The 15,171-nt window shown below is 41.2% G+C and overlaps 1 protein-coding gene across 2 annotated transcripts in view; it reads left to right on the plus strand.

Annotated features, from left to right (window-relative positions):
• LOC121578931 (neurexin-2-beta-like) overlaps window positions 1–15,171 on the plus strand; it is a 314,921-nt gene that overhangs the window by 66,991 nt on the left and 232,759 nt on the right. For both annotated transcript variants that reach the window (XM_045224458.1, XM_045224459.1), the window contains exon 3: window positions 14,497–14,517. In XM_045224458.1, coding sequence (XP_045080393.1) covers window positions 14,497–14,517 — 21 coding nt within the window. The remainder of the gene's footprint in view (window positions 1–14,496; window positions 14,518–15,171) is intronic.

A 15,171-nucleotide genomic window follows, 5' to 3' on the forward strand; every position in this document is an offset into this window, starting at 1 on the left:
CTAGATATTTGCTACCATAGGAACAGAATACTGTAACATATTGCAACTTAATGCAATAGACTGTATGCTCAACTCAGAGCGATCAATACACCCAGGGCCAAATGGTTCCATGTCAAAGTATAACATGACCATGGCTGTCATCCGCTGTCTGCATCAGGTTTAAAAAACCCTCCCCCACTACCTCCATGCTTCCCTTTGTTTTTTGATTCACACAGGGCTTCTGTGTGACCTGATACTGCAGCCTTTTTCTTTCTAAATAGAGACATAGAATACCAATGTGGTATCACACTTTGGCTGCAGATAATATGTATCCTTCTATCAAGAATAAAAAATTGGGCAAGCCAAAAGGTCTGAGAGAAAGAGATGATAAGACATAAGAAATATTACTTATAAGAAATGTACAAATAATACATTTAGTTATCTGCTGAAATCCAACAGAGTGCAAAGGGGCAAAGATGTGTGCCTTAGAAAAGGGATTCTGGAATTTGTAACCATTATCAGAAAGCACAGCATTGATTTTCACTGCTACACAGACGATACACAACTTTACATTTCTGTGTCACCAGAGGATTTTAGTTCCACAGATAAATTATTAGACCGTATTAGTTATTTGAATACTTGGATGGTTCACAACTTCCTCCAGCTAAATCAAGACAAGACCGGGGTACTTAGACCGGGTGTTATGAGAATTATTTAACTAGCTATTTCAGTGTCTCTGTGCGTCTCCCAAAAGGTTGTACTGCTTTTGGATCAAGAAACGGACAGAGTCCCGGTCTGCATAGTCAGGCCTTTATTCATTGAGAATTCTGCCACAAAATGGTCGTACAATATTTTTTACGCACACGTCATACAAAAATCCCTCCCCTCTTTAGGCGGGCTGTAGTTTTCCACTTTAAAACTGCTCTCCTGACCATCAGTTCACACACACACACACACACACACACACACACACAAACATACACACACACACACATACACATACACACACACACACACATGTTCTTATCATAGTCTCTCTCCTCCCTAAATTGGGAGGCCTCTTTATCTTGGTTTCTCAGTTTTCTGTAGACAGTTCTCCTTGTTTTTTTATTTTTATTTTTTATTTCACCTTTATTTAACCAGGTAAGCCAGTTGAGAACAAGTTCTCATTTACAACTGTGACCTGGCCAAGATAAAGCATAGCAGTGCGATAAAAACAACAACACAGAGTTACATATGGGGTAAAAAAACTAAGTCAAAAAATACAACAGAAAATATATATACAGTGTGTGCAAATGTAGCAAGTTATGGAGGTAAGGCAATAAATAGGCTATAGTGCAAAATAAGTATTAACACTGGAATGCTAGATGTGCAAGAGATTATGTGCAAATAGAGATACTGGGGTGCAAAAGAGCAAAATAAATAACAATATAGGGATGAGGTAGTTGGGTGGGCTAATTTCAGATGGGCTGTGTACAGGTGCAGTGATTGGTAAGGTGCTCTGACAACTGATGCTTAAAGTTAGTGAGGGAGATAAGTCTCCAGCTTCAGAGATTTTTGCAATTCGTTCCAGTCATTGGCAGCAGAGAACTGGAAGGAATGGCGGCCAAAGGAGGTGTTGGCTTTGGGAATGACCAGTGAGATATACCTGCTGGAGCGCAGACTACGGGTGGGTGCTGCTATGGTGACCAATGAGCTAAGATAAGGCGGGGATTTGCCTAGCAGTGATTTATAGATGGCCTGGAGCCAGTGGGTTTGACGACGAACATGTAGTGAGGACCAGCCAACGAGCGTACAGGTCACAGTGGTGGGTAGTGTATGGGGCTTTGGAGACAAAACGGATGGCACTGTGATAGACTACATCCAATTTGCTGAGTAGAGTGTTGGAGGCTATTTTGTAAATGACATCGCCGAAGTCAAGGATCGGTAGGATAGTCAGTTTTACGAGGGCATGTTTGGCAGCATGAGGAGGCTTTGTTGCGAAATAGGAAGCCGATTCTAGATTTAACTTTGGATTGGAGATTCTTAATGTGAGTCTGGAAGGAGAGTTTACAGTCTAACCAGACACCTAGGTATTTGTAGTTGTCCACATACTCTAGGTCAGACCCGTCGAGAGTGGTGATTCTAGTCGGGTGGGCGGGTGCCAGCAGCGTTCGATTGAAGAGCATGCATTTAGTTTTACTAGTGTTTAAGAGCAGTTGGAGGCTACTGAAGGAGTGTTGTATGGCATTGAAGCTCGTTTGGAGGTTTGTTAACACAGTGTCCAATGAAGGGCCAGATGTATACAAAAAGGTGTCGTCTGCGTAGAGGTGGATCTGAGAGTCACCAGCAGCAAGAGCGACATCATTGATATACACGGAGAAAAGAGTCGGCCCAAGAATTGAACCCTGTGGCACCCCCATAGAGACTGCCATAGGTCCAGACAACAGGCCCTCCAATTTGACACACTGAACTCTATCCTTTGTTGTCTGGCCTAACTCTTACTCACATTGCTAAATAGTAACACAATGTCATAATCTTTACTGGTCCTACACTCACACATTACCAGGTAGTAGATTCTAACACTTCTCACACAGTTTCGGAGTGAAATAATTAGTCACTACTAAGAAAGTACTAATCATACTTAAAACAAGAACATTTCACAACTATATTTAAGGGTGGAACATTTAGTCATTACTTTTAACCTGTATATATTTTAATTTCTATATCACCGGGGTACTTATTATTGGAGCCAAAGCACAGAGAGAGAATCTGGCTGCACATTTTAATTCACAAGCAATAAAGATAAAACACCAGGTAAAAACCTAGGTGTCATTTTAGATTCTGAACTCAATATCGAGTCACACATTAGAATGTGACCAAAATAGTTTTTTACCATCTGAGGAACATTGCCAAGGTGCGTCCATTTCTATCTCTGGCTGATACAGAGAGACTCATCCATGCTTTTATTACAAGCAGGCTTGACTACTGTAATGTTCTCCTGTCTGGTCTACCCAAGCCATTAGTCAACTGCAAAACATACAGAACGCTGCAGCACGGGTACTGACTAAGACCAGATGGAGAGCACACATTACACCGGTTTTAAAGTCTCTGCACTGGCTGCCTGTGAGTTTTAGAATTTTAGATTCAGGTCCTCTGGCACTGTCCTTTTAATGATCCCCAAACCTAGGACCAAGAGGCATGGAGAGGCAGCCTTTAGTTACTATGCCCTCTGCCTCTGGAATAGCCTGCCAGTGTAACCATTTCAAAGATTTTACTGAGTTACAGTTCATATACAGTACCAGTCAAAGGTTTGGACACACCTACTCATTCAATAGTTTTTCTTTATTTTGACTATTTTCAACATTGTAGAATAATAGTGAAGACATCAAAACTATGAAATAACACATATGGAATCATGTAGTAACCAAAAAAGTGTAGTAAAAATTAAGAAGAACCCTGGAATGAGTAGCTGTATCCAAACTTTTGACTGGTACTGTAAGGAAATCAGTCAACATCAAATGAGGCCCTAATCTATGGATTTCACATGACTGGACAGGGGTGTAGCCATGGGTGGGCCTTGGAGGGCATATGCCCACCCACTGGGGAGCCAGGCCCAGCCAATCAGAATTAGTTTTCCCCCACACAAGGGCTTTATTACAGACAGAAATACTCCTCAGCACCCCCACCCCCTCTCAGACAATCCCGCAGGTGAAGAAGCCGGATGTGGAGGTCTTGGGCTGGCGTGGTTACTCGTGGTTTGCGGTTGTGAGGCCGGTTGGACGAACTGCCACATTTTCTAAAACGACGTTGAAGGCAGCTTATTGTAGATAAATTAGCATTCAATTATTTGGCAACAGCTCTGGTGGACATTCCTACAGTCAGCATGCCAATTGCATGCTCCTTCAAAACATCTGTGACATTGTGTTGTGTGACACAACTGCACATTTTATAGTGGCCTTTTAATGTTCCCAGCACAAGGTGCACCTGTTTAATGATCATGCTGTTTAATCAGCTTCTTGATATGCCACACCTTTTTGTGCGTATGGAACGTTTCTGGGATCTTTTATTTCAGCTCATGAAACATGGGACCAACACTTTACATGTTGCGTTTATATATTTGTTCAGTTAAACACACCTTTTGTAGCTTTGCTTTTCCTTAGGGTGCTTTATTAGTCCAAGTTTTTATTGTTATTCTTTAGTTTTTTATCCTCTTGTGTTTGTTATATTAAATAGTTCTGTTTTTAATTTCATTGTTTTTTAATGTTTTTTTTCCTGCAAAGTGCATTGCGTTGCATTCATGTCTGAAATCAGGTATATAAATAGCTTGATTTTGATTTGATTTGACCATTCCAAGATAACGCATCTGTTAAGAAGAAACATGACCACGTGGTCAGTACAAGGCCTCCTTGGCTTTGTCAACTCTCTCAGGTGAATCTGGAATACCTTTTACCCCCAGAGCCAAGAGGAGCGTCAGAATCAATTACAGCGCTCCTCACTAGAGCGGGGAAGTAGGCCAGGGCCATAAATCAGTCTGCCATATGTACGTCTCCCTCTGACACACACATCATTTTCCAGCCAATCCAGGGAATGGGAATGCACTCATGTACTCTGATGCAAAGACATGGGGAATCTGTAGGCCTGCTCTGCACCCATTCAAATCAACTCATTCTTGCTTCCTATCCTTTCTGATGCACTGCTGACCTTGCTCTTCTGCAGGCAGAGCCAATCAAAACCTTTTTTGAGCTCCTGGCATGGAGGCTATGTAGGAAACTCTTGAGTAGTATTATTTATGTCATGAGTAGAGACCTGGGTTTTTCAGGGATGTTGTATGCACAAACTGTTGCTGTTCTAGAGGTTTCCTGCCACAGACAATCATTGGCACTGCAGTCTTATTCATTGAATCTGTACAGTAGAACAGTCTTAGTATTGACTAGAGGAAACATCAATAGAATACATAATTATGAGGCTAATAAGATAGAAAACAAATAAAACAATCACTCCACTTCAAGGGATTTGGAATTGTATTTAGTGTTTTATCAGTATCCCCATTAGTTATTGCTGAAGCAGCAGTTACTTTTCCTGGGGTGCTCTATTGTTGCTTCAATGTTGCAGTTTAGTCATATGTAGGGACCTGTCCTCACACGGGGCACCATTATTTTAGAGCATTGTCCTCACACCAGATGTTTATATCATTTCTTTTAAAATAGCCTGAGTTCTGACAGCACCTTAAACCCATGTCTTGTCTGGCACTCGCCATCTTGTCCTTAGATATTTGGTTGAGAAAAAAGCAAGCTCTCTAGAGAAGCTTTCCAAGCTCAAACACGTAAATGGGTACGTGTATAGCATTTATCTCATTCAATGAAAGATGTATTCGATGTGTCTCAAAAGTCACTTTGAATTGAATACTAGATCTGTGTCTACACATTGGGCGTTGTTTTTGCAACCTATTTCCTCAAGATCATTCAGTATTAGATTCTGGCTTTGTCTGCCTGCAGAAAATGAACCTGTATGACATTTTTCCAAGTAGTTTATTGTAGCATGGCAGGGCTGCTTTTAAAACCAACAATGGGAATTTGTTGTTGTTATACACAGACCCCTCAGACCAGGTGAGTTTTATGAATATTTGTGTGCCATGTAGCACTGATCAGAGTCTAACCAAATCAAAACATGTTCCAATGTGGTTGAACTCATCAAGTGTCACAGATTGGAACACATGTTGTCTCCAGTAGGTGACGTGAGACACCCGTCCAATCAAACGACTGCTCTTAAACCTTTCTCCCTCGTTTGTGTTAACTTTATTGGCCCTTCCTCTTTTTAAATGTTAAGAAATAAATAACATGTCTGACATGCTGTTGGCCTAGCTTGAACCCTAAATTTGCCTCTTGTAGTTGCCCTCCAACTCTCTGAAATGTTCTTGATTTGTAGCCATAATGAGTTTTGCAGTGACAGAGAAATAGCTTGTTAAGGTTAAATTGGCTCCAGCATGGCCTTTACTAGTGATAGGGGGAAAAAATCTATACATATCACGATATTATTTTGGACGATATTATATCGATATTTTTTATTATTATTATTGTTGCTGTAGGTAGCGTTAGCTAGCGCTAGTCGGCTGTTCCTGCACCAAAACTTGGGTATTTTTCATCCTATAGCTTGTTCTTCTCCATCTTCTTTTAAAATAGTGAGCCAACATGTTTTCAGCACTTTTATATACACTACATGACCAAAAGTATGTGGACACCTGCTCGTCGAACATCTCATTCCAAAATCATGGTCATTAATATGGAGTTGGTCCCCGCTTTGCTGCTATAACAGCCTCCACTCTTCTGGGAAGGCTTTCCACTAGATGTTGGAACATTGCTGTGGGGACTTGCTTCCATTCAGCCACAAGAGCATTAGTGAGGTTGGGCACTGAATTTGGGCGATTAGGCCTGCCTCGCAGTCGGCATTCCAATTAATCCCAAAGTTGTTCGATGGGATTGAGGTCAGGACTCTGTGCAGGCCAGTCAAGTTCTTCCACACAGATCTTGACAAACCATTTCTGTATGGACCTCGCTTTGTGCACGGGGGCATTGTCATGCTGAAACAGGAAAGAGCCTTCCCCTAACTGTTGCCACAAAGCTGGAAGCACAGAATTGTCTAGAATGTCATTGTATGCTGTAGCTTTAAGATTTCCCTTCACTGGAACTAAGGGGCCTGAACCATGAAAAACAGCCCCAGACCATTATTCCTCCTCCACTAAACTTTACAGTTGGCACTATGGCAGGTAGCGTTCTCCTGGCATCCGCCAAACCCAGATTCGTCCGTCGGACTACCAGATGGTGAAGCGTGATTCATCACTCCAGAGAACACGTTTCCACTGCTCCAGAGAGCAATGGCGGAGAGCTTTACACCACTCCAGCCGACGCTTGGCTTGTGTGTGACTGCTCGGCCATGGAAACCCATTTCATGAAGCTCCCGACGAACAGTTATTGTGCTGACGTTGCTTCCAGAGTCAGTTTGGAACTCTGTAGTGAGTGTTGCAACCGAGGACAGACGATTTTTACTCGTTAAGAGCATAAGCACTCGGCAATCCCGTTCTGTGAGCTTGTGTGGCCTACCACTTCGCGGCTGAGCCGTTGTTGCTCCTAGACGTTTCCACTTCACAATAACAGCACTTACAGTTGACCGGGGCAGCTCTAACAGGGCAGAAATTTGAAGAACTGACTTGTTGGAAAGGTGGCATCCTATGACGGTGCCACGTTGAAAGTCACTGAGCTCTTCAGTAAGGCCATTCTATTGCCAATGTTTGTCTATGGAGATTGCATGGCGGTGTGCTCGATTTTATACACCTGTCAGCAACGGGTGTGGCTGAAATAGCCGAATCCACTAATTTGAAGGGGTGTCCACATACTTTTGTATATAGTGTACCTGACTGATCTAAACTATTTTTATCATGCTCTCTCTTGTCTCTCTGCAGCAGACATAATGTGAGCAATATGTTTGGAACATCAAATCGCAATAAAACCGCAGTATCGCATCTCAATACATATGGAATCATGAGAATCGCAATTCGTATCCTATCGGCACCTAAGTATCGTGATAATATCGTATCGTGAGGTCCCTGGCAATTCCCAGCCCTAGTCTTTACTATTGTTCCAAGTTGCAAGGCAAAATTAAGATGAAATGATCATCGGCCCTCTTCTATGATTTCTTCAACATTAGCTTGTTTGTGTCTGTTGGGTGTATTCATTTTGATCACAATCTATCGCATCTTTTCCATTTACTCAGTGTGCCTATCTTTTCCATGTACTCAGTGTGCCTATCTTTTCCATGTACTCAGTATGCCTATCTTTTCCATGTACTCAGTGTGCCTATCTTTTCCATGTACTCAGTGTGCCTATCTTTTCCATGTACACAGTGTGCCTTTTCCATTTACTCAGTGTGCCTATCTTTTCCATGTACTCAGTGTGCCTATCTTTTCCATGTACTCAGTGTGCCTATCTTTTCCATGTACACAGTGTGCCTTTTCCATTTACTCAGTGTGCCTATCTTTTCCATTTACTCAGTGTGCCTTTTCCATTTACTCAGTTTGCCTATCTTTTCCATGTACTCAGTGTGCCTATCTTTTCCATTTACTCAGTGTGCCTTTTCCATTTACTCAGTGTGCCTATCTTTTCCATGTACTCAGTGTGCCTATCTTTTCCATGTACTCAGTGTGCCTATCTTTTCCATGTACTCAGTGTGCCTATCTTTTCCATTTACTCAGTGTGCCTTTTCCATTTATTCAGTGTGCCTATCTTTTCCATGTATTCAGTGTGCCTATCTTTTCCATGTACTCAGTGTGCCTATCTTTTCCATGTACTCAGTGTGCCTATCTTTTCCATGTACTCAGTGTGCCTATCTTTTCCATGTACTCAGTGTGCCTATCTTTTCCATGTACTCAGTGTGCCTATCTTTTCCATGTACTCAGTGTGCCTATCTTTTCCATGTATTCAGTGTGCCTATCTTTTCCATGTACTCAGTGTGCCTATCCTTTCCATTTACTCAGTGTGCCTTTTCCATTTATTCAGTGTGCCTATCTTTTCCATGTACTCAGTGTGCCTATCTTTTCCATGTACTCAGTGTGCCTATCTTTTCCATTTATTCAGTGTGCCTATCTTTTCCATGTACTCAGTGTGCCTATCTTTTCCATGTACTCAGTGTGCCTATCTTTTCCATTTATTCAGTGTGCCTATCTTTTCCATGTACTCAGTGTGCCTATCTTTTCCATGTACTCAGTGTGCCTATCTTTTCCATTTACTCAGTGTGCCTTTTCCATTTATTCAGTGTGCCTATCTTTTCCATGTATTCAGTGTGCCTTTTCCATTTATTCAGTGTGCCTATCTTTTCCATTTACTCAGTGTGCCTTTTCCATTTATTCAGTGTGCCTATCTTTTCCATGTATTCAGTGTGCCTTTTCCATGTACTCAGTGTGCCTATCTTTTCCATTTACTCAGTGTGCCTTTTCCATTTATTCAGTGTGCCTTTTCCATTTATTCAGTGTGCCTATCTTTTCCATGTACTCAGTGTGCCTATCTTTTCCATGTACTCAGTGTGCCTATCTTTTCCATTTACTCAGTGTGCCTTTTCCATTTATTCAGTGTGCCTATCTTTTCCATGTATTCAGTGTGCCTATCTTTTCCATGTACTCAGTGTGCCTATCTTTTCCATGTACTCAGTGTGCCTATCTTTTCCATTTACTCAGTGTGCCTTTTCCATTTATTCAGTGTGCCAATCTTTTCCATGTACTCAGTGTGCCTATCTTTTCCATGTACTCAGTGTGCCTATCTTTTCCATTTATTCAGTGTGCCTATCTTTTCCATGTACTCAGTGTGCCTATCTTTTCCATGTACTCAGTGTGCCTATCTTTTCCATTTATTCAGTGTGCCTATCTTTTCCATTTACTCAGTGTGCCTTTTCCATTTATTCAGTGTGCCTATCTTTTCCATGTATTCAGTGTGCCTTTTCCATTTATTCAGTGTGCCTATCTTTTCCATTTACTCAGTGTGCCTTTTCCATTTATTCAGTGTGCCTATCTTTTCCATGTATTCAGTGTGCCTTTTCCATGTACTCAGTGTGCCTATCTTTTCCATTTACTCAGTGTGCCTTTTCCATTTATTCAGTGTGCCTTTTCCATTTATTCAGTGTGCCTATCTTTTCCATTTATTCAGTGTGCCTTTTCCATTTATTCAGTGTGCCTATCTTTTCCATTTATTCAGTGTGCCTATCTTTTCCATGTACTCAGTGTGCCTATCTTTTCCATTTACTCAGTGTGCCTTTTCCATTTATTCAGTGTGCCTATCTTTTCCATGTACTCAGTGTGCCTATCTTTTCCATGTATTCAGTGTGCCTATCTTTTCCATGTACTCAGTGTGCCTTTTCCATTTATTCAGTGTGCCTATCTTTTCCATGTATTCAGTGTGCCTATCTTTTCCATGTACTCAGTGTGCCTATCTTTTCCATGTACTCAGTGTGCCTATCTTTTCCATGTACACAGTGTGCCTATCTTTTCCATGTACTCAGTGTGCCTATCTTTTCCATTTACTCAGTGTGCCTTTTCCATGTACTCAGTGTGCCTATCTTTTCCATGTACTCAGTGTGCCTATCTTTTCCATGTACTCAGTGTGCCTATCTTTTCCATGTACTCAGTGTGCCTATCTTTTCCATTTACTCAGTGTACCTCACCTATTTTCCTTCTGCTGCCATACTCATCTGCTTAACCTATACTGCCAACTCTCACTATTACCTGAATATTCATATCTCACTTCTATTTCTCTCTCTTTTTTCCAATCAAAACTGAAGCATATGACTATTTTATTGCATATGACTGCCTACTGTCATCATGCTCTGTTTTTCTTCCTCCAGTGCAATGTTATTTTCATCTACCACCTTTTCTGTATGCTGCCACTCAAAGCTTCACTTTATTGTCTGTAAACATTAGATGTTAAACCATGAGGGCCTCACTTTCTTCTAGTTTTTATTTATCCCCAAATCAAAATGTAATTTGCAAACGATCTTGTAATAATATCTTGGTTATCCAAAATATCAGACTTAATATCTGACTTGATGCAGCACACGAGCTGTACAGATCAGTTGGATTACACATAAAAAGCAGGTGAAATGCCTCTGTCTCATTGTATGAGAGCTTGGAACACAGAAGCCCTGTACTCCTTTAAGGAATCTGGATTCTAGCCCTAGAATATATTATATAGCTGAGTCATAGGGCTTTAATTTGCTCAGGACTTAATCATTCTCTTAGCTATTTATGGATTTGTTTTTTTCAGAACACTGTAAACATTAGTTGGGCCACATTCAGTGCAGGTTATTTATCACAAACCTTGTAACTGAATTATGTGTCAGTTTGTCATATCTATTTTCTGGCTGTATGAAAGTTAAGCTCTGGGCTGATGAAAGGGGAGTTTCAGGAACTTGAAAGGTTACACTGAACATCAGTCACTTGTCATCCTGTAATTCTATAGTTTAGTCTCATCAATAATAGCTGTTTTGGTCAGTATAAAATGTTACCATAATGTTGGGCAGATCAGTCATTATCCTGAGACATCAGTTAACCTCACCTGTATCTGACCCTGTGTAGTCTTTCATGATTTATAGTGACAGTTGGCCTTGCTCTGTAATATGCTCCCTCACAGAGAGGTTGTCTGTTTGGGGGACAGTGTATATGGACTGTATTTTCTCTGAATATTTTCTTCTTCCTTTCAAGTGAGATTTCACAAAGCCACATTATTCAATTTTTATCAATCACAATTTGGGGAAATTGAATTTATCTTCCTCAAGCTGTAGTGAAAAATGTATTTATCTCAGAATACATTTCAAATTCTCATTCAATCCAATCCCCTGGTTTTTAAAACAGTAAATGAGCGAGCTGCCAGACCACGAGCGCGGGTACGTCTATATCCCAGGTGAGAGAGTTCGAGGTTGTGTTCCGTTAATAAACCATTTTTGTTTCGGTGGAGCACGAGCAGCAGCAGCAGCACCGAATTACTGGAAATCAGCGTTCCTTGACACGATGAATACATTGTTAGGCTATAACGGTTTAACAAAAACTCAACCTGAAACGGTTAAAATGATTTATCCAGAAGAGTAGGTGGGCTACATTGCAACAGTATCGGGATGGAATGTTTTGGCGACCTTTTTCCACTGTCATTGCAGGCCATATTCCAGGATAGATCATAGGACTTCTAACACCCATTTTGTGGTCCTCTGTAGCTCAATTGGTAGAGCATGGCGCTTGTAACGCCAGGGTAGTGGGTTCGACCACCCATACGTAAAAATGTATGCACACATGACTGTAAGTCGCTTTGGATAAAAGCGTCTGCTAAATGACTTATTATTATTATTATTATATACGCATTCATACACTGAGTGTACAAAACATTAAGAACACCTGCTCTTTCATTGACATACACTGACCAGGTGAATCCAGGCGAAAGCAATGATCCCCTATTGATGTCACTTGTTAAATCCACTTCAATCAGTGTAGATGAAGGGGAGGGGTCAGGTTAAAGAAGGATTTTTAAGCCTTGAGACAACTGAGACATGGATTGTGTATGTGTGCCATTCAGAGGGTGAATGGGCAAGACAAAAGATTGAAGTGCCATTGAACGGGATATGGTAGTAGGAGCCAGGTGCAAGAACTGCAACGCTGCTGGGTTTTTCACCCTCAACAGTTTTCCGTGTGTATCAAGAATGGTCCACCACCCAAAGGGCAACTTGACAAAACTGTGTCAAGCATTGGATTCAACATGGGCCAGCATCCCTGTGGAACACTTTGTAGAGTCTATGCCCCGACGAATTGAGGCTTTTCTGAGGGCAATATTAGGAAGTGTTCCTAATGTTTGGTAAGCAGCATAGATTCCTTTAAGCCCCAAGATCTTGACACAACGCTTTCCTCTCAGCCTCTTTCCACTCATCACGATGGCATCGTCGTCGCCAACGAAGAAGTGGAACTGTGAGTCACCCAGCACCAAGGCAAAGCACTGCCTTGGCTCCCACCTTCCCTCCCTCAAATCTGACATCCGCCCCGCAGACACTTATTACTTGGCAGTCTAGGGCTTTTCATGCTTCATTACACACTAGGTCTGTGTGAGGCTGTGTTATGCCGTTTGTAGATCAGAGGGGAAGTGAGCTGATGTGGTCTTGGATCTCTGTGGCCACTACTTCAGAGGTATTACTAATAAATTACCAGAGGTGAATGGTGATGAAAGTAATGTGGAATTTTAACCGTTGGACCGTTGAGAGACTTTATTAGGTGTCCCCTCTCCTGCCTATTGGGGATAGTTTATTTCATCATTACCTCCATTTATGTTTGGACCTTTTTATTGGTAGCAGTGATCATCTCAACGTTCACTTTCCTGTAACATTTCATTATATGCAATTATGCAGATACCTTTGTCGTGTGTGCGTGCGCGTATGCATGTCAATGGCGGGCTGCCCATTCCATTGTGTGTCAGTGCCAGTGCATCTTTATCTCTGTTGGCTTGTCATTTGTCGTCTGCGCTTGTAATCATGTAATTATATATTGTATGTTATGTTATGGTATTTATAGGCTTGAGTGAATCATATCATATCATATCACAACAAACCTAGAAGACCATGTCCTGTTTTCACAATGTAGATTGTCTCATGTAAATGTGCCTCATTCAAGGCATAGATATCCAATAGAACCTCCATTTGGGGATAATGAGCTATGCGTGATCCTCTGATAAATCTGTTTTAGTACATCAATGTCATCCTTCATTACAGCAAATATCAGTTAAAACAGCAGATTCTAGTATTTCAAAGAGATGCTATTTCAAAGAGATGCCTATTGCCTACTAAATGTGTTTTTGAGTATCGTTACTACACTGAACAAAAATATAAATGCAACATATAAAGTGTTGGTTGCATGTTTCATGAGCTGAAATGAAAAATCCTTGACATTTTTCATACGCACAATAAGCTTATTTCTCTCAAATGTTGTGCACAAATTTGTTTACATCCTTGTTAGTTAGCATTTCTCCTTTGCCAAGATAATCCATCCACCTGACAGGTCTGGCATATCAATATCAAAAAGCTGATTAAACAGCATGATCATTACACAGATGCACCTTGTGCTGGGGCCACATTAAAATGTGCAGTTTTGTCACACAACACAATGCCACAGATGTCTCAAGTTTGGAGGGAGCGTGCAATTGGCATGCTGACTGAAGGAATGTCCACCAGAGCTGTTGCCAGATAATTGAATGTTAATTTCTATACCATAAACTGCCTCCAATGTTGTTTTAGAGAATTTGGCAGTACGTCCAACCAGCCTCACAACCGCAGTCCACGTGTAACCACGCCAGCCCAGGACCTCCACATCCGGCTTCTTTACCTGCGGGATCATCTGGGGGGGACTGAGGAGTATTTCTGTCTGTAATAAAGCCCTTTGTTGAGAAAAACAAATTCTGATTGGCCGGGCCTGTCTCCCCAGTGGGTGGGCCTATGCCCTTCAAGGCCCACTCTTGGCTGCACCCCTGCCCAGTCATGTGAAATCCATAGATTAGTGCCCAATGAATTTATTTCAATTGACTGATTTCCTTATATGAACTGTAACTCTGTAAAATCTTTGAAATTGTTGCATGTTGCGTTTATATTTTAGTTCAGTATAGAAGTGATATTGTATAGATTAGAAAGGTCTGGAGAGGCCTACTGTATGTGTTGTAATTAGAGAGGCCTACTGTATGTGTTGTAATTAGAGAGGCCTACTGTATGTGTTGTAATTAGAAAGGCCTACTGTATGTGTTGTAATTAGAGAGGCCTACTGTATGTGTTGTAATTAGAAAGGCCTACTGTATGTGTTGTAATTAGAGAGGCCTACTGTATGTGTTGTAATTAGAGAGGCCTACTGTATGTGTTGTAATTAGGCCCAGGAGATTAGCATTAACTGTTTGGTGCTGATCTTTCTTCATTTATAGATGTTCAGTATTCTTCAGTCACCAATACTAATGATTCTCTGTCTTCTCTACTGCCATACAGTTATCCAGAAAGCAGCGGAAGGTAAGACCATTTTTTTTGTTTGCTTGTTTTTTTTGCTTTACAATAAAACTGAATTTAGTCTATGGAGTGAACAAACTACAGTGTTATTTTGGGTGGTTTGGACTACGGTTCTGATTCCTAAATTGAACAGAAGTGTACATATTGGCCTTGTAGGATGAATACTTAATCTACAAAGGTGTACCTTTTGTGAAGGAATAAAGGTGGCGGGAAGGTTGCACATAACTGGGGAAATTAATGTGGCCAGCAATCAGCTCCGACTTTGCCCTGACTTTGGCTTAGATGTCCATTAACGATTGAAGAGCAAGCAGTTATCTTTAACCCAACAGTTAATTGCATGAAATTGAGTCTGCGTTGCTTTGTTGACACTGTGATTTCCTCTGTGAGACTCAGACGCACAATAGGGATGTCATCTCAGTGATCAGTGCGGCGCTGTGTGCTAACTGTAGCTACCATCTACAAAAACCCAGCTATTAAGATGGTTGATTACCAAGCCATTGACATCAGGGCAGTATATCACACTGTCAAAAGATTGGCACTGTGATTACACACTAATGGAAATGTTTGCTTGAAGAATGAAATATTTCCCTGAGCATTACTTGTCCCTGTCTGAAGGAAAACACCCATTTGTGTCTCATAATGTAATCAATGGCACTC

The sequence above is a fragment of the Coregonus clupeaformis genome, chromosome 13 (genome assembly GCF_020615455.1).
Source record: "Coregonus clupeaformis isolate EN_2021a chromosome 13, ASM2061545v1, whole genome shotgun sequence".
Taxonomy (NCBI): Eukaryota; Metazoa; Chordata; class Actinopteri; order Salmoniformes; family Salmonidae; genus Coregonus; species Coregonus clupeaformis.